Source organism: Barbus barbus, assembly GCF_936440315.1.
Source record: "Barbus barbus genome assembly, chromosome: 8".
NCBI classification, from domain to species: Eukaryota; Metazoa; Chordata; class Actinopteri; order Cypriniformes; family Cyprinidae; genus Barbus; species Barbus barbus.
In genome coordinates, this window is record NC_136736.1 from 6,841,572 (window position 1) to 6,861,446 (window position 19,875).

Consider the following 19,875-nt stretch of genomic DNA (forward strand, 5'->3'; position numbering starts at 1 on the left):
CAAGTTTGTGCGTGTGTGTGTGTGTGTGTGTGCGCGCGCGCGCGTGCATGTTTATGAGGACACAGATTTGTTTTCTGTGAGGGGTAGGTGTAGGGCGATTAGAAAATACAGTTTGTACAGTATAAAAACCATTACTCCTATGGAGAATCCCCATAAAACACAAAAAAACGTATGTGTGTGTGTGTGTGCAAGAAAGATTGATGGGAATATTATAAGTGCCATTTATGTTAAAGGCGGGAAATTCTGTGATCATAACCTCAAATCTATTTGATTTTCTTTCTTTCATACACCACAAAAAAGAGCTTTTAAAGGGATAGTTCACCCAAATTTGGTGCTGAACACAAGAAGATATTTTGGAGACTGTTGATGACCAAACATTTTTGGTTCCCATTGACTTACAATGTATTTTTTTGTTTGTTTTTAAATGATGGACGCCAATGGGAACGGAAACTTAGTTACCAACATTCTTCAAATTATCTTCTGTGTTTCCATAAAATGAATATAGTCTCATTACAGATTATGACATGCCAAATTTGATTATACATATGTTGTTAAATGAGATTTCAAAGCTATGTTAGTATATGAACCATTTTTATGATCCTTTTTGTTATATTTACAGCTTCAGTGTACCCGGTCACTATTCATTATGCAAAAGAACAGCATGAACATTCTGTTAAATTTCTTTTGTGTTCCACAGAAGAAAGTCATACAGGTTTAAAACAAAAATAATAACAGAACTATGAGATATCCTTGATGTGTGCGATGCTGTAGGTTATTTTAATCTCTCGGGGATGTGAAAACATTTATACAACATAACATTCCTCCTAAAAACTCCCTCTAATTTCCAATGATAATTGCCATGTTCCAGTTTAACATAAAATGATTAGGAATGTGAGCGCAAGACTGAGAAGAAGGGGTTACATAAAAATTACGTAACTTCTGCTCTGACCCTTTCCTCGTCAGAGATGTCTCCATGGTTACCCCCCCTCCCAACTGGAATGGGATGGTACAGCTTTGACAAGGAGAGCACGATAGCAAGGGTGCGAGAAAATCCCTCATTCCATAGCATTGAATAAAATAAAATGTCTTTGTCTACATAGCTTCACCAGCTGCTGTTTGGCTTCATTATTCAGCATTTTAATTAGACGATTCTATCTGCTCAGCCTGGGTTTGAGACTTTAAACCCAAAACTACAGCGGCAGTTCAAAGACGATCAAGAAAAGACTGCAGGTATGTAGAGACGCATGATACATATGTGCATGTGTGGAAGTGATGTTTAATGGCATGCTGTAGAAGGATGATTCATTTTTAGTGTATTTCTTCTTCATTGTACTTCATTGACAGAATGCTGCACTGTTGAGTATGAGTGACAGTACCGTCATATTTTGATATGGATCATGCAGCATTTCATATACTGCAGTGCACAGGTGTGTTCTCATTTTGAGAATAACATAATTGTCTCTCTGTTTCTCTCTTTCTGTTCTTTTGAGATAAAGCAATGCCCTGGATGTTTCTGGACTGGTTCGTCCCCGTCTATCTGCTGGTCTCGGTCCTGGTCCTGGCTGGTTTCGGAGCGTGTCTGTATTTTCTGGAGCCGGGTCTTCAGGATGCCCACAAGTGGAGCAACAAATCACTGAGGCACCAGCCGCTGGCTACCATAAGGCAAACACACTGCAGAGATGACGACAGCAACGCCTTGTTATGATGGGACATGTGTAGACGCTGCAATGAGACCTTTGTTCCAAATCATATATTGATGCTACTTTATCAAAATCCATGGTCTTTTAACAGGGTCTCTCTAGTTATATGCAATGCAATCTGTAATTGGATTACAAGCCAAAACAGCATAATACACTGTAGAACTCAATTCATTTATACTTACAAAGATAATTATTTGCATGAAATTCTGTAATCTCAACAAAATTGGATGTATTCCCTTTACTACTTCAGGACTAACCATGAAAACTGCCTCAAGGGCCCCAGAATCCACTAGAGGACTTAAAATTACTTAAATTAATATATTATTATCAATACAATTAATAGTAATGCATTAAAATAGCATTGAATTATTACAATTAAAGTATTCATTTAACAAAAAAAAAAAACAATTAATATTAATTAATTACTCTAACCCCCCCAAACAACTATTGTTTCTGGTTATTTCCTAGTTTCTGTTTATATATATATATATATATATATATATATATATATATATATATATATATATATATATATATATATATATAAAAAAGATTAAACAACATAAATATTGTCATAATTATCACAGAAATACTGGAAGAATTATTTTACTTTACCTTGCTTTGAAAGTTGTGTTGGACAATGGGGGTCATTTGTGTCTAAAGCTTGAGAACTGGGATCGTAGTATCATGAAACCGTTAATCAGTGACGCTTCCAACACAACCTCGCACACAAGTCAGCGTCAAAGTAAATTTAGCTGACATTTGGCCAAACTGGAGGAACAACCTTGACTTCTATGTGAAAACGCATACATACAATGAGCAAACAAAAGGGAATGTTTCCAGGTAATGACGGTCATGTTCTGGGTGGCATTTTAGAACATACCTGAAAATCTGGAAAGCATGTCCAAAGATACAAACAGTATACTGTGAATTAAAGAGTAGGGAACTCAAACTACTCCGCATGCTATTTGTCATTATTCATCAAATAGAAATGGTAGAAAGGGCCATATTTCAAAAGTATGTTCAAGACTCATTCTTTTTATGAATACCGACTAGATTTTAGTTGTATCATTTGCTGTAAATGTTTTCTTTCGCAATGTACTTAAGATACTAAAACAAAACACACTTTTCAAATTGTCTTTTTTTGTGGGCTAGCATTCTTATCTGAATCCCTGGAAGAGTTTATTAGTCGTTTTAGTAGTTATTTTCATGTGCCAGTAGACTTGTCACTTTGGTCTGATTCACCAATTTCATCAACAAAAAATGCAATTGTCCCTTTAAATGTTGGTTAAGCTGTTGCTTATAGTCATATTTTAGACAATATGTAATAATGGCATTTGTAATAAAGTGGATAATTGTATAATCAGCTGTAGCATGTTTTTTTCCCCTCTTGGAAATATTACTATCATTAAACACAAACTGGTCAAGAAATACTCTTCTGCATGTTTTCACTTGATTTTGGAGTTTCACAAATTCTGCCATTTAGCGAGTATGATGTGTAGAGAGTGGGTGAATGAGACAGTGGAGCTTCAGATGAGAAGAATGGAGGCAATGTAAGTCTAGTTCCCACCATTTCCTGACGCACTCTTCCCCCTTCATTCTCTCACTTCTCTCTTCCAGTAAACAGATCACAGGTCAGTCATATTACATATAATTTTCAGAATTTAATGTACTCATATATGCCTTAGTAGAATAATCAACCCCTTTTTATGTGTATTCAGTGAAATATTTTACTTTAGAATCCATTTTATCTATATATTCAGTCTATGTTCTTTTTATTTACAGTGAAATCTCAAACTTTTTTATGAATTCTTATAGGCTGTGTTATATACTGCAATGAACCCAAGGGACCTAGATCAAACTGGAAACACGTTACCTATTGGATCTCCCCTCAACTCCCCCTCTCTGTCCTCAGCAAGACTCTCCCCATGTCTAATCCTTCTTTCTCCTTCCCCTTCCCGTCTCTCACCATGTCCCGTTACTTCAGGCTCTTCTCCCTCCCGTCTCTCACCTTTATCCACTTCTCCTTCTCGTCTCAGTCCATCTTCTCACTTTATTTCTTCTGACTCTCCTGTTCGTCTGTCTCCCTGTCCCACATGTGACCCATCTACCTCACCCACTAGAGTGTCCCGCTGTCCTGTTCCTCTTTCCCCATCTGTTGTCTTAAAAAAGCCTATCCATATTTCCTCCTCCAGTCAAATCGGGCAAAGCTTGGAACAACAGAACCAGATTGATTGTTCTCCTGAAAGGTATGTTTCTCTTAGTACAGACATTTTTACACTTTTTGATGCAGATTCCCTCATGAGGAACCTCCTTCCTAAAATATAAAGATTAATTTATTCTGTGCGAGAAAAAATGTGATACAATAAAGCATTGCTTTTTGTAAATTTAAATACTAATATACAATAATACATAGTAATTTAATAACCTAAATACTAAAGATGATAATTTCTACCAAAAAATACCAAATGATAAATACTGTATGTTGTCTGTAACATATTTACTTAGTATTATGTTGAGTGTTAATTTTGCTCCCCACTATATTAGATACGTACATATAAACCTAACGAGAAACTCAGTTAATTTAAAATTTATTTGTTTATCATTTTATTGTTACTGTACCAAAGTACATGATTAAAATATTACATATACTTGTTTTAAGTTGGGAGTGTATTTTATATATATATTTTATTATTGGGTGATTCAACACATAGATGTTTTACCAGCTAAGAAGTTCAGCACTTTTAGAGTTTCATCCCTCTATCTGATGAGAGCATAAGTATTGGGACAGTTGCCTCTCAGGTCTTTCTAAGTGATCAGCTGTGTCTGTTGCTTTAATTCTTCAGATATTAAAAGCAGGGAATGTGTCGTATCAGTTATATCCATTACTTCTGCATTCTGAATCTTGCATTCAATGATGACCCATGCCAGGATGAAGATGAGGGAGCTGACTTTGAGAGTAAAGCAAGTGATTTGGATGCTAAAAGAAAAGAGGAAGTCAGTTAGAGCTCTAGCAAAAACAAAGGGCATGGAGAAATCAAGAGTTTGGAAACCACCAGCAACCAACAACGACCTGATCGGCTGAGAAAACAACATGACAGACAAATCATAAAAGCTGTGAAAATTAACCATAAAAGACGTGTCTGTAAAATCACCAACAACTTCCAGAAAGCTGGGGTGATGCTCTGACAATCTACTGTCCTCAGGAGACTTTGACACAGAATTACAGATGCTACACAGCAAGATGCATACCTCTGATCAGCACCAAAAACAGAAAGGCAAGATTAAAGTTAGCAAAAAAGCACAAAGGTGAGCCAGAAGAGTTTTGGAACTGTGTTTATGGGCCGATGAGACAAAGATGAACCTTTATCTAAGTGAGGGGAAAGGAAAAATGTGGAGAAAAAAAGGGAACTGCAAATGATCCCAAGCATACAGCCTCATCTGTAAAGCATGGTGGAGGTGGTGTCATGGCATGGGCATGCATGGCTGCCTCTGGAACAGGCCCTCTTAACTTTACTGATGACTTAATGTATGATGAAAGTAGCAGAATGAATTTGGAAGGGTACAAAACCATCTTGCCTACCAATATTCAAGAAAATGCCACCAGATTCATTGGGAAGTGCTTCATATTGCATCAGAACTATGACCCAAAACACCCTGCCAGTTCAGTCAAGGAATTTATAAGGGCAAAGAAATGGAAAGTCTTCGATTGCCCAAGACAATCTCCAGATTTAAATCCGATTGAACATGAATTTCACCAGCTGGAGAGGAGAGTAAAGGCAGAAACTCCCCAAAACAAGCAACAATTGGGATTGGCTGCATTAAAGGCTGGGAAAAGTCTTTCAAAGGATGAGACCAAGAGTCTAGTGATGTCTATGGGTCACAGACTCACTGCTGTGATTGTGCGCAAGGGATCTGCAACTAAATAATAGCTTTTAATCTTTTATATCTGCCTTATGTTCAACTGTCCCAATACTTATGCTCACATCAATGAGTGGGTGAGTTGAACTCTAAAAGTGCTGTTCTTTTTATTTGGTAAAACATGTATGTGTTGAAACGGCTAATAATAAAATGTGACATTCTGTAGTTTTGTCTCATAGTCATCTTTTAATCATATTTGCAAATGTCTTGACTCCACAGCCAACAGAGCAATTTTGTCTTTACTGTTCCAATACTTTTGGAGGGCACTGTATATACACACAAACCTAGAAACATTTTCCATTTTCTTTTACATCGCTAAAAATAATTTAAGATCCCTACCCCTCAGTTTGAGAACCCCTGTCTCAATATACTACATTATCATGCACTTTTCCAAATATTACATAATTGCTTATGTCTTTAATTTTGTGATATTTTACATTGTTGAAAATTTTGGCTATTGAAAACATATATTCAACATCCATCATGCTTATCCATTTTGATTGTTCTGTGTTCAACAGCATCATCAATACTGTGGATACTTCCCTAAATTCACCACAACTGAAGTCAGTCAATACCATTTCTCTATTAGAGACGTCAATTAGACTACTACCAACAGACGAAAACAAACCATTACATTCTGCAGATATGCATAGTAAAACATGGCCAGTAGAAAGTAAAATGTCTAGATTCAAGCCTGTTTCATCCACTGAGAGTAGTGTAAGATCAATCCCCATAACCAACACGAGGAGTCAAAAAAAGCAAACTGGCCAACAACAAGATCCATTCAGACCTCCACAACAGGATAAACTAAAGCAAAATTCGAACATCTATTGCAGGGGAGCCACCAAGCCTTCAACGTTAGAAAGCTTAAGCCCTAAAAACCTCAGACACGTTGAAAAAAGTGCATATAGACCACAAAATTTAGCTAGCTATCAAAAGAACCGCAAATCTCAAGACCCTACTCTAGTTCAAATCCGGCTTGGATTGATTAAAACAAGCAGGATTATAAACTCTGGTCCCCAGTTTTCCAATCTGAAGAAAATCAAGGGAAGCAATGAAGAGGACATCCCAAAAATTCAGAGCGATGGACATCCTGCTGTTTCAGAAAATTTAAAACAGCCTATTCATTCCAGGATAATGTTGGGAGCAGCCAAGCGGATAATAAGACCCACTATGATGTGTGAGAGGAGCTGTGGGAAACCTCAAAACCAACCACAAGCTACAGCTGAAGGAACAAGACAGTTCTCCAAAAAGTCAACACTTACAAATCCAATCTCATCACCTAAAGCTACCACAAACCAAAAGGAATACAGTGAACTGGTTTCATCCAACTCAGAGCTTCAAGACAGAGCTTTAGAGGACTGTAACGCCACCAATGATAGTTCTCATGAAAGTAATATGATGATGAACTCCTCCCAACACAATCAAACCAGTGCTAATGACAACCAAGAGTCTAAACCAAAGATCAGTCCTCAGTCTGCAGCTTCCGAGACAGACCTCGCCGTCATCAGATACAGTAATGCATCAGATCAGTGCAGCCGGATGAGCTGCTTCCACTTCCCTTTGAAGAGTCACAGATCATCCACTGAATGCGGTCAGCTGAGCCGAATCTGTAGACCTATGATCAAAAGAACATCTGACAGTAGACCTACATCCTTCAAAACTCCTCAGGCATGGAGAAGATCTTCCTCAAACCAAACAGGGAACACAAGAAGGGATGTCAGAAATTCATCCCAAAATAGATGTAGCCTTTCGGATTCAGATTCTTCTAAATCCTCTTCAAGCGAAGCGAACTTGCGTGAAGATTACATATGTGCAAGACACAGAGGCTTGCAGTTATACAAAAAGTGTGCAACTAGTTGTCCAACTAAATTTGTTAGAGAGAAACGTGATTCAGCCATTCACCCAGACCTCTTGGACAGCCCAAACACACACACAGACTCTGAAATGCTGAAATATCCCTTGGTTGGATGGATTCCGCAGTGTCCGTTCACTCTAGATCAACAACAAGAGTCCAAACACACACTTCATTCTACACATTGTGACAGATTTCAAGGCATGAACTCCTTGCGGTTAACAGAGCGAGAAGACCCCCTACCATTACAGCCATCTGTAGTCGCAGACACGAGGAGTGGAGTTGACTTCTGTCCTGAAGAATGTGTGTCTACAGGTGGGTGCAAAGATAAATGACTGGAATTACATTAAGAGGACCGTATATAAAGCTGCTTAAAGACATGAGACATCCTAAATAGGCCTACAGTATATACATAGGGGCATTATTTAAATTTAGTATATAAACAGCTTAAGCATTCAGGGAGGAAAACTTTAATTTGTCATTAGTAGTGAATGTTTAGGAGAGTATCACAGTTATATATTTAGGGTTAGAGATTTAAAACAGTCCTTAAACCTAATAAATATTTTACTTAGGTGCACAATATGACATTTCAATTTGATACCTCAAATCATGTGGTTAAGGAAAGTAACCAACCACCCACAACATGTGAACAGAGCGCATGAGACAGGCAGGCACAGCACAGGACCACAATAATGAGTAAATAATTATGTAGTCCACAGCACAGGACTACAAGGCCGTGAAATGTGAGTTGTTTTGATGACATAAAATGTGCAGTGCGAAATTAATCTTTTATTTTGTACCGTTCTGTGCGTTTAAGTTATTTGCTAAATATGATGTATTTAAGGATATTCAATAAGGACAAAATGGAACAAGTCAAATGGAGCAAAGGGGCTGGAAAATAAAAGGACTTGATGACGTAAGCAGAACAGGATCGTTGTCAGTTGATAGTTATTGTTTTTTTATTCTTATTATTTTGCTCCGTAAGAATTAAGTATTTAAGAAATTATATATTATTTTGATCAGCATTTATTTTGGAACCGAAAAAAAAACGTTTTCATTAACGACAGATCCACATGTTTTTCCGCTGTTTTACATTAGCCAGTCCTGTAATTAATCATAAGCCACAGTAATAGCATGATACAGCAAGCATAGCAAAGTTTAATATGAATATCTGTACAAATGTAGCCTACCAAAACAAGCATAGGCAAACGGCTAAGATTTAAATAGCCTAGCAGAGTGCCAAAAATCCCTAATTTCAGCACTGCGCATGCGCGCAGCATCACCCAGTCTCCCGTTAGTTTCCTTGGTAACGAGAAAAGGGTGGAGGAAGGAGTGAGGTGCATCGAGCTGCGAATAGAAAGGCGAGAGACGGAGTGAAAGAAAGAGGCACCTGAACACATGATCACTCCCTAACGGCTGTTCAACCTTAGCCTACTTATACTTCAATAGACTGCGAGAGGCAGAAAAAGGACGAAAAATAAAACACATCCTGCGACCGCTGCAAAAACACGGATCGGTGAGTGGGAAGAGTGTTTCCCTCTGATTTCTCATTATTATACTAATCTTTTTGAGGTAAAAACTCAATAAATGGGGAGGTAACTTAGACGCGTACATTCATCCATGTATGTTTATGTTTGGTTTCCCCCCTTTAAAAACAGTAACGTTTAAAATGGCAATGATACTAAAATTATTCTCTAGTCTAAATGAAAGACGCATCATTGTCGCTTGTGGAGGAAACCTCTCATGTTATGGCGTTTAAAAGGCGTCTCGGTGTGAGGGAAAGGTCCAGCCGTGGGTGATGAATACGATAAAGAGATTTGTTGAGTGGCTTCCGTGATGATTTATTGGTTGTTGCTTATTTTGGGGGCATATGGTGTTAATATAGGCGGACAACTCAGTGGAGCATTAAAAGTGGACTAGGCTGGGAAAAAGGACCACTTGGACATAATAGCATACATAGGACTTATTATTTTCCTCAAATTGTATTCCTCTGTTAATCTTGTTGTTTATAAACAACGGCATATTGTACATGCAAAACAATGTAGGTCAGAGGGTAAACTGTGCCACATTTGACTTATGTTGTCCTCTAGGCAAAAATAAATGTGAAATAAAGGGATAGTTCACCTAAAAATGAAAATTCTGTCATCATGTACTCACCATCCGCTTCCAGACCTGTATGAGTTTCTTTCCTGTGCTGAACACAAACGAAGATATTCTGAAGAATGTTGACGGTAGTGATTGACTTCTATAGTTTTTTTCTGTACTATGGAAGTCAGTGGTTACTGTCAACTGTTTGGAGACCACCATTCATCAGAATATATAATTTTTTTGTTCAACTGAATGAAATTGATACAGGTTTGGAACTACTTGAGGGTGAGTAAACGATGACAGGATTTTCATTATTGGGTAAACTATCCCTTTTAAATATGATTTGAATATATATAAGTCAGATATGCTCAACAACACAAAATAAAAAACAAAAACTTGTTTGCTATATTTAAATCTAGTTTACTATATTTAAGGGTGGCATTTATAGTGAAATAATATCTAGCCTGATTAAATGTATTGATTGTTTATCATTTACTCTTTCACACAGACATGTCAGAAATCGTGCCCCCTGAAGTGAGACCTAAACCTGTCGTCCCAGCTAAGCCCTCTCATGTGGCCCTGCCTTCTAGTGGTCCCTTTGTGCCTTCACCCCAAGGAACAGGGGGCGAAGGTCAAGGGTCAGGTCGAGGATCTGCATTGCTTGGATACATCGGAATAGACACCATCATCGAGCAGATGCGGAAGAAGACAATGAAGACAGGCTTTGACTTCAACATCATGGTGGTTGGTGGGTGGGAGAGCAGACTGTTCACATTTATGTTTTACTTTTTTCACTTTCTTACCATTTTCCCTCTTTCTCTCTCTCTCTAACTCCAGGTCAGAGTGGTCTTGGGAAGTCTACTTTAGTGAATACTCTCTTTAAGTCACAGGTGAACAGGAGGAACACAAGCTGGAGTCGTGATGAGAAGATCCCAAAGACTGTTGAGATTAAATCTGTATCTCATGGTAAGAGCATACTGATCATTTGACTTCTAAACATTTAACTGTCTCATTTAGTCAAGGATTCACAACTGCATCCATTGTTTGTGCAAGGAAAGATTTTAAGCACTGGTTGCTAAAGGACAGACCTTTCACTAGACAGAAATAGTGTCTCTCATTTAGTGTCGGCTGATGTAATCAATAAACTAGGACCTGTAGCACAGTGGCGGCCTAAAGCATATGTGCTTGTGATTAAGATGCGTCTAGACTGGCATGTGTTGTGCCCAGGGCAAGTTAGGAGGCCAGCTGTTGGTGAATCCCCTATAGGTAAGTGAACAGCTGGGAAACTAAATGATATCATATATATCCAAATGCTGTTCAGAAAAGGCTGGATATTTATTTCTTGTTGACCTTGTGTGATATTGTTCTGATGGTGTTGCAAATGTAGGTGTGAAATAGGTGTCAGGTGGAAAATATTTTAAATCATCATGACGTTGTGTCAGGATGAACACGTCTGACTTAAAGGAATAGTTAACCCAAAAATGACAACATTGCCATCATTTACACATATACTTATATATATATATATATATAATTTATATTATATATTTAAAATTTTTTTATATATATAAATACTTTCATAAACATATTTTCCCTTAATATATACATGTACAGTATGTGTGTGTATTTATATATACATAATAAATATACACAGTATACACACATATAGTATGTATACATCATTTTACAACATTATTTTGAATGCAATTAATCACGATTAATCGTTTTGCAGCCCTGCTTAATTTGTGTTAGAAGATTAACCAAAGTCTTATGGTTTGGAACGACATGAACGTAAATGATGACATCATTTTCATTTTTCAGTGAACTGTCTCTTTAAGAATGTTTTACTGTTTTTGTCCATATAATGGAAGTCAGTGGTGTCCACACAACATAGGACCCTGTTCATTATATGGACAAAAATGGTGTTATCGTATGAGATTGAACCACTATATTCTGTCACAAAAACAATCACAGTTATCTAAAATGCTTTATTTGTAGCTGTGATAAATGTTGATTTTGCAGTGATTGAGGAAGGAGGGGTGAAGATGAAGTTAACAGTTGTTGACACACCAGGTTTTGGGGACCACATCAACAATGAAAATTGGTGAGAATTGTGTGATTTCTCTGTTAAAGCCAGAGGACTGGCAGCTATTTTTAACCGATTTAGTTTTTGCAAATGATCCAAAATGCCACTGCATCTATGAAACTGAGGACATGCATTTGTGTCAGCTGAAATAAATGGGGTCAGTTGTTTGCTTAATTTCTGCTTCTACAAACTGGCATCAAAAACGTGTTCCAAGTGTGAGGGGCAGTGTTTTGACTTCCAGATTTGCACTTAATTTGCACAGACAAGATTCAGATTGCTGGTAGGGATGCCAAATGTGAGTGTGGTTTGGTAGCTCGCACTCAGTGATCAGAAAACAGAAGTTGATCTGATCATAGCGATGTAGATATGTTTGCAACATAGCTCTGCAATTCGGCACTCCAGTCACATAACGTCATGTTTATTTATGTAGAACTTTATACAATAGATTGCTTTAAAGCAAGCAGCTTTATAGTATTAAACATGGAAAAAAACAGCGTCAGTGGTTTTTCATTTGCTGTTTCAAATTTTCATGTACTCTAACAGCTCTCAACATGCAACACTGTTGATTTTTTTTCCCTTTGTGTTCCTAGCTGGGAGCCCATATCCAAATACATCAATGAACAATACGAAAAATTTTTGAAGGAAGAAGTCAACATTGCTCGCAAGAAACGCATCCCTGATACCAGAGTGCACTGCTGCTTGTACTTCATATCTCCAACTGGACACTCGTGAGTTTGAATTATATAGTTCTATTTTACTTTAAAGGGGTCATCGGATGCAAAATTCACTTTTACATGTTGTTTGAAAATAAATGTGTGTTGGCAGTGAGTGTACACATCCACTCTTTAATGATAAAATTCACCCAGTGCTATTTTTTATTTTTTTTTATATCCCCCAAAATAATAACCCCTTTCTTAAATCAAGCCGTTCTCAGATGCTTGGCTGTGTGTCGTCACACAGACCCAGGCCCCTCCCACGATTGTTGATTGACAGTAGCGTTTCAGCACAGACTGGGCTGGTGTCTTACTTTAGACCTTCCCTGAGCGAGCTGTCAACAGTCTGCCATTGTTTTGACGCACAAGAATGTCTCCTAAGCGATTGAGGTGTTTTGTTGTTGGATGTGATAATGAACATAGCAGTCGTCATTTACTCCCAACATCTAAGTTGCTGAAGACGCAGTGGATTACTTTTGTTTTTGAAGGGAGTGCACCCCCGATCTACCTAAATGTGTTTATGTTTGCGCGAATCATTCGTGATCCTGCCTCACCTCCCGAAGAATTGAGTATAAGCTTTATTTTTTTTTTTTTTATAAATCTTTGCAAATCACCTTTCCTTATAAAATGTTAGTTAGCAAGTTCTGTGGCTAAAGTAAACATTACAGCTTGTCACCTCACAGAAGAGAGGGGCGGGGTCAGCAGAGCTCATTAGCATTTAAAGGGACATGCAACAAAACAAATGGGCATCTGATGACCCCTATAACTCATGTACCATGGTCTCTGTTGAGAACAGTAATAAGATAATGGATTTCTGTGTGCTTCTCTAGAGTATTCACATCTTTGAGATTTCTTTTTATTATTTGTCAGAAGTTGAAAAATGCTTGTAGTTGAAGCTTTGTTAATTAAAAGCTAAAATACACTACACATCTTTTAAGTTTTTAAAACTTGTCGATGTTGTAAATAGTTACAGAGGAAAAACTGGGCATCTGAGGATCATACACTACAAGGTTTCATGTCGTTCCGAACACACAGACACTAGACAGACGAAAACAAAATGTGTTAAAAAATTGGCTCAAAATATCAAACATGTTTGATATCTTTGGACTGCACAGAATCATAGTCTGTTGTTAAAAATTAAAGTCTGTGATCATAATACGCTACACGATTTTCTGTGGAATCTCTCATCTCAAATTTGCAGACTGGCTTTGACTTTCGACAACTAGCATTGACTTGTCCAGAATGCAAATCGGAGCAAAAAATCTGGACAAAAGTTGTGTAGTGTACTCAAACAGCTGTGTTGATTTAAGACCGTGTTCATTCAGCCAGCAATGCTTGACTGAGCTGCATTAGGCAAACTGTGAACCTCAGAAAGGCCAGTGGTCCTGTAATAAAATCTGCTTCTATTGGTCTATTAATTATATCTCTTTCCCCTTTCTCAGGCTTCGCCAGTTGGATATTGAGTTCATGAAACATCTGAGTCGTGTGGTCAACATCATTCCTGTCATTGCCAAGTCGGACACACTCACTCTTGATGAGAAAACTGAATTTAAACAGAGGGTGTGAATGAAGACAGATTCACAAGGTGATTGAATATAAAGTTAGTTTTCTGGCACAGATTAACTACAGTTCACCATATTCCCTTGCAGGTGAGGAAGGAGCTGGAAGCGTGTGGGATTGAGTGTTATCCTCAGAAGGAGTTTGATGAAGACATGGAGGATAAGAGTGATAATGATAAGATCAGGGTAAGAGGAACTTTGCACATCTTGCATGCTGCTCTTTTTTTCAGCATCTCTTATATCATCTTTCATCCCTCATCTGTTGGTCTGTGTGTTTTCACATTATGTTTGTCCCATTAAATCTGTGCATTACAGGAGGCAATGCCCTTTGCAGTGGTAGGAAGTGATAAAGAGTACCAGGTCAATGGCAAACGAGTTTTGGGCAGGAAGACAGCCTGGGGAGTGGTGGAAGGTGAGTGGGCAGAAGTGTTTGCTGTGTTAATTCACATCTTTTTATGCAGATTTCTGAAAAAAAAAAATGTTATTCTGTTTGCTGCTCTGTGCCAGTTGTGATTAAAATATTTATGTTCTTTTAGGTGGTTCTGTTATTATAACAAAGTAGATACTGTAGTGATTTTCTTAGGCAGGACAAGTCAAATCCTGGAATAATTCATGAGAATTTTCCGCAGCTGGCTAACAAACCTATAATATTTGGGTCATTTTCTATATTGGGTGCATTTTCTGTCCCTGCAGAAAATCATCTTATGTTGCATTTAAAACATGGACTGAAATTGCTTCCAAGAGGATTATGTGTTAGGTTTATACAGTGCTGTGAAACAGTTTTTGCCCCCTTCCTGTTTTCGTGGTTTTTTTTTTTGCATATTTGTCACACCTAAAAGATTCAGATCATCAAACAAATTTTAATTACACAAAGATAACCTGAGTAAATACAAAATGCAATTTTGAAATGATGATTTCATTTATTAAGGGAAAAAAGCTGTCCAAACCTGCATGGCCCTACATGAAAAAGTAATTGCCTCTAAATCTAATAACTGGTTGTGTAACCCTTTGCAGCAACAACTGCAATCAAGCGTTTGCGATAACTGGCAATGATTCTCTCACATCGCTGTGGAGGAATTTTGGCCCACTCTTCTTTGAAAAATTGTTTTAATTCAGCCACATTGGAGGGTTTTCAAGCATGAATGGACTGTTTAAGGTGATGCCACAGCATCTCAATCGGTTTTAAGTCTGGACTTTGATTTGGTCACTCCAAAACCTTAATTTTGTTTTTCTTGAGCCATTCAGGGGTGGACTTGCTGGTGTGTTTGGGATCAATGTCCTGCTGCATAACCCAAGTGCGCTTGAGCTTGAGGTCACAAACTGATGGCCGGACAATCTCCTTCAGGATTTTCTGATAGAGTGCAGAATTCATGGTTCCATCAATTATGGCAAGTCGTCCTGGCCCTGAAGCTGCAAAGCAGCCCCAGACCATCACACTACCACCACCATGTTTGACTGCTGGTATGTTCTTTTTATGAAATGCTGTGTTGGTTTTACTCCAGATGTAACGGGACACACACCTTCCAAAAAGTTCAACTTTTGTCGCATCAGTCCACAGAATATTTGCCCAAAAGTCTTGGGGATAACCAATATGTTTTTTTTGCAAATGTGAGACAAGCCTTTGTGTTCTTTTTGGTCAGCAACGGCTTTTGCCTTGGAACTCTCCCATGGATGCTGTTTTTCCCCAGTCTCTTTCTTATTGTTGAATCATGAACACTGACCTTAATTGAGGCAAGTGAGGGCTGCAGTTCTTTAGATGTTGTTCTGGGTTCTTTTATGACCTCCTGGATGAGTCGTTGTTGTTTTCTCCATTTGTGGATAATGGCTCTGACCGTGGTTCGCTGAAGTCCCAAAGCCTTAGAAATAGCTTTATAACCCTTTCCAGACTGATACAACTATTCTGTTTCTCATCTGTTCTTGAATTTCTTTAGATCGCAGCATGATGTGTTGCTCTTTAAGCATGCTTCACTTTGTCAGATAGGTTCTATTTAAGTGATTTCTTGATTCAACAGGTCTGGCAGTAATGTGGTTAATTACAGTTCTTTCATGATTTAACAGGAGGGGGCAATTCATTTTTCATGTAGGGCCAGGTAGGTTTGTACGGCTTTTTTCCATTAATAAATTAAATCATTTAAAAACTGAATTTTGTATTTACTTGCATTATATTTAATGCATCTCAGAGGGACATGGAGTGCTTTAACCAGTTAGACATGCATCATTTTTTTACATTTTAAACATGAAAATAGACTTTAAATATAAAATTGAAACTACCAGTAGATGGCAGAAAGTCACTGTTAATAAGTGAGTCATTGCGACTGAACCGAATCATTTAACAGTTGATTCACAAAACACTTTCATGTTGCTCGGAGACGCAAAAAAACTTTGCTTTGGCTGTTTGGAATAATTTTTTGTCGGCGAAATGGAGCAAAAATAAGCAATATGGTATCTAAAACGTAAGTCTCTTAATATTAACTTATTGGTTATTGAACTGTTGTTTAAAATCAAAATCACATTTGTAATCATGCTTATGTTTGAAAAAAGAAACGGTACTCTTCGTGTGATTTTTAACTATTTGAAACGTAAATATATACATTTTCTGCCCCCATACCTTGAATTTTGCGATCATTCTTAATGTATTTTAATAAACTGAATCATGCAGTGAAAGAACACAGTAAATGCGCGCGCACTGTTTAACCCGTTTCTTCACCGCGTAGGCTAATGTATGTGTGTAGATGTAGGTGTTTTGTTTGGTTTTTGTAAAATACTCGATATTGTCAAATTGCACATCGTTAAAACAACAATTGCGATATTATCGCAGACGATATATATATCACACACACCTAATTTCAGGGTAACTTTTTGAAGCATTTAGTATAAGGAATGTATTTGTGTACAGAATATTGTGTTGATACATATTTTCTGACAAAACATGTTTTTTAATCCCTCTAGTTGAAAACCCAAATCACTGCGAATTCTCCTTACTTCGTGATTTCATGATTAGGTAATGTATTTGATATACTAATCTTAATTTGATTGTATTCACTACTGTTTGGTGTCAGAAAGATGTTTTGAAAGAGTACTTCGCAAGGAAAATGACAGTGAACACATTATAATGTTACAAAAGATTTCTATTTCAAATAAATGCTGTTCTTTCTATTCATCCTGAAAACATGTTTTTAACATTGATAATAATAATACATGTTTCTTGAGCATTAAATCGTCATATTAGAATGATTTCTGAAGGATCGTGTGACACTGAAGACTGGAGTAATGATGCTGAAAATTCAGCTTTGCATCACAGAAATAAATAACATTTTAAATATATATTTAAAAAATCAGTTGTAATAAAATTGCTGTTTTTACAGTATTTTTGAACAAATAAATACACATTTGACGAGCATGAGAGAATTAATTGAAAAACATTTAGAAATCTTACTGTCCCCAAATGTTTGAACCGTGTCTGTATAAATGTATGTATAAATTCACTCATTTGTTAATATTTATTCACATATGTTTCATTGTTTATTGCTCTCTTAATATTAAAATGTATTTGATATAATAGAATTAGCAGGCTTTATGAAATATTTCCAGAAATGAGCAGTGACTTGTCATGTACTCAGGTCTCACCTCCAGGACCTGAAGGAGGTCACTCATAACATCCACTACGAGACGTACCGTGCCAAGAGGCTCAACGATAACGGAGGTCTGCATCCCATCTCCTCCTCTGGCCAAGACACACAAGAAAGCAACCTGTGAGGAAACAAATGAGCAGCTTAGTAAGGATGCGAGAGAAGGCTAGGATTGATCTTGTAGTAATTCAGCTGTGCATGCTCAGATGATTTCATCGCTGTGGAAGTTTTGTCCTTATGCTCCTTTCAACCCTTTGTGGAACTTGTCGTCATCTCTTGTCGCACAACCTTAGAAAATTAGAAAAAGCCTTCCCCACTTGCTCGCTCTGCTGACTTTAGTGAGCGAGTTTGCTCGTGATAATCTTGTTCAGGTCTAATATGATGGCACATAGCCTTGTGCGCAAGCATTTGTAATTGGAAATTGCCCAGTGTTGGCATATCACTAGCTCTGTCCTCTACTGGAACCTCTGTTAGACACATTTGAGCAGTTTTATATTGTTAGGAGGAGGATTGCACTGCCACTGCAGTCTGCAGCTCAATGGGCCTTATTTATTAAAACATTTAGCACATTTTTAGTACCTATGCCAATTAAAGATACTCAAGTTATTAGTGAGCCTACTAAATTTTAACATGCAAGTGTTTCAATAAGTATTTCATCTCTTTGGCCCTATAAGGGTTCAGCAGTGTTTCTCTAAGTACATTAGATTCTGTAGTACTAACGCCTTTTTACCTTAGCTGTGTAACTCTGCCAAAGCAAGTCTCAGAGGACTCTGAAGTGACCACTGAAGTATATTCCTACAGATCATTCCAAACAGGTACAACAGTTTAAATGCATGCCAGGATTTACAGTGGCTAATGTGTTTCAATAGCTTTCCAGCAGCCAATTAAACTTCAGGAGGAAACCAACAGACCACTGATTAAAAATGATCAGTGCCTTTAACAAATCAAGAGTTGTAGTTTTGAGGTTTTTCTTCAGCACATTTTGTATGGACACATCCCATGTTTGTGTGAATGAGTATAAAAATTACAAAGCTTTCTCAACATTTTGCATATGGTAACAGTGATTTCTGTCTTATTATGCGATGGCATTTTTTATTTTCATTTCCCATGTGTGCAAACATTTCCAAATGTGTGTTTTATGTGTAATTCTACATTCTCACAATATCCCTTCACAGACTGATACGTTATGTATGTAGGAATTCTGTACATACTGATCCTAAATCATTCATGTTTTTCATATCACGTTTAATGATGGTGTGGAATAATAAAACACCTTTGAACAATAATTATGAAACATTATTTATGTTTTATTTATTATACTTATGTTTTAATTTAATAAACATGTTTGCCATAATTGCCTTGACTTTTTTTGGGGTCCAACACAGCGCAGTTTAGCAGATGTCTTTTCTAACAGTTCAGTTTTATGGTATAAAAACAGAAACAGAGAGACTGTTGTCTGCATTTCCCACTTTTTGCCTGTAGAGAGAGCTTTACGACTAAAGACTGAACAGAGTCCAGTCGCGCGATTCTGAATCGTCTTGGTTTCACACCGCATTTACAAGTCCATCCGGATTCTCTCATGTCACATGTGTTGTGCCTGCCATCGTATTTCAAACGCTGCAACGTGGCTTTGACTTGATGAAACCCGTTTTATAAGTGTAGTCAGTCTATTTAGATCCTTTAAACTCCCCCTCATTTATCATGTACCAGAGCTATCTATCTTTGAGTGTGTTCTTTGCAAACGTGACATTTTAACACTCTCTGGCAGTGAGTAATGGGTTTTAAGTCGGTTATCATTTCGTGGAGTTTTAGACGATACAGCAATACCGCCGCCTTTGTCTCCGCGGGTCGTTTCGGGTTATTTGTGGCTGGCTTGGAAAAGGAGGCGGAGCTAAATGCTCTGTTGTTATCTGAGAGAAGTACTTCTGTTAGTGAGTCTAGTCTAATGTAGTGTACTTACAGACCACATTTGACTCTTTAGGACTTGAATGAATCCACTGAAACTGTCCGAGCTTTAGGTGGAGGAGGAGAAATAATTAGTACACATTTCAAAAAGAGAAATCCAGTCATGACAACAAAATGGCTGACCTTCCCTCCCCCTCCGCCACGGGATCCGTTCATATTTAGTAGCTGTTCACAAAATAAGTAAAAACATAAGAGCAATTTCAACTCTCGTTTCCATTAACGGTTCCCTAACATCGACTGGCACTACTATTCGCTGTAAAACTATACTTTGACGAATGATTCTTTTGAGTCGGTTCTTATTTTAGAACTGAATCAATATTTATAGCACAAGGTCCGAGTGACTCATGAACCGATCCAGA

At 37.5% G+C, this 19,875-nt stretch overlaps 1 protein-coding gene across 1 annotated transcript; it reads left to right on the forward strand.

Annotated features, from left to right (window-relative positions):
• Positions 1–8,784: 8,784 nt before the first annotated feature.
• Positions 8,785–18,903, forward strand: LOC306874285 (neuronal-specific septin-3-like). The gene is made up of 10 exons (XM_079424230.1): positions 8,785–8,992; positions 10,073–10,312; positions 10,402–10,530; positions 11,587–11,668; positions 12,241–12,378; positions 13,806–13,923; positions 14,013–14,108; positions 14,238–14,334; positions 16,872–16,923; positions 17,543–18,903. The coding sequence occupies exons 2-10, from the start codon at positions 10,075–10,077 to the stop codon at positions 17,676–17,678; spliced, it is 1,086 nt and encodes a 361-aa protein (XP_079280356.1). The 5' UTR covers positions 8,785–8,992; positions 10,073–10,074; the 3' UTR covers positions 17,679–18,903.
• The last annotated feature ends 972 nt before the right edge of the window (positions 18,904–19,875 follow it).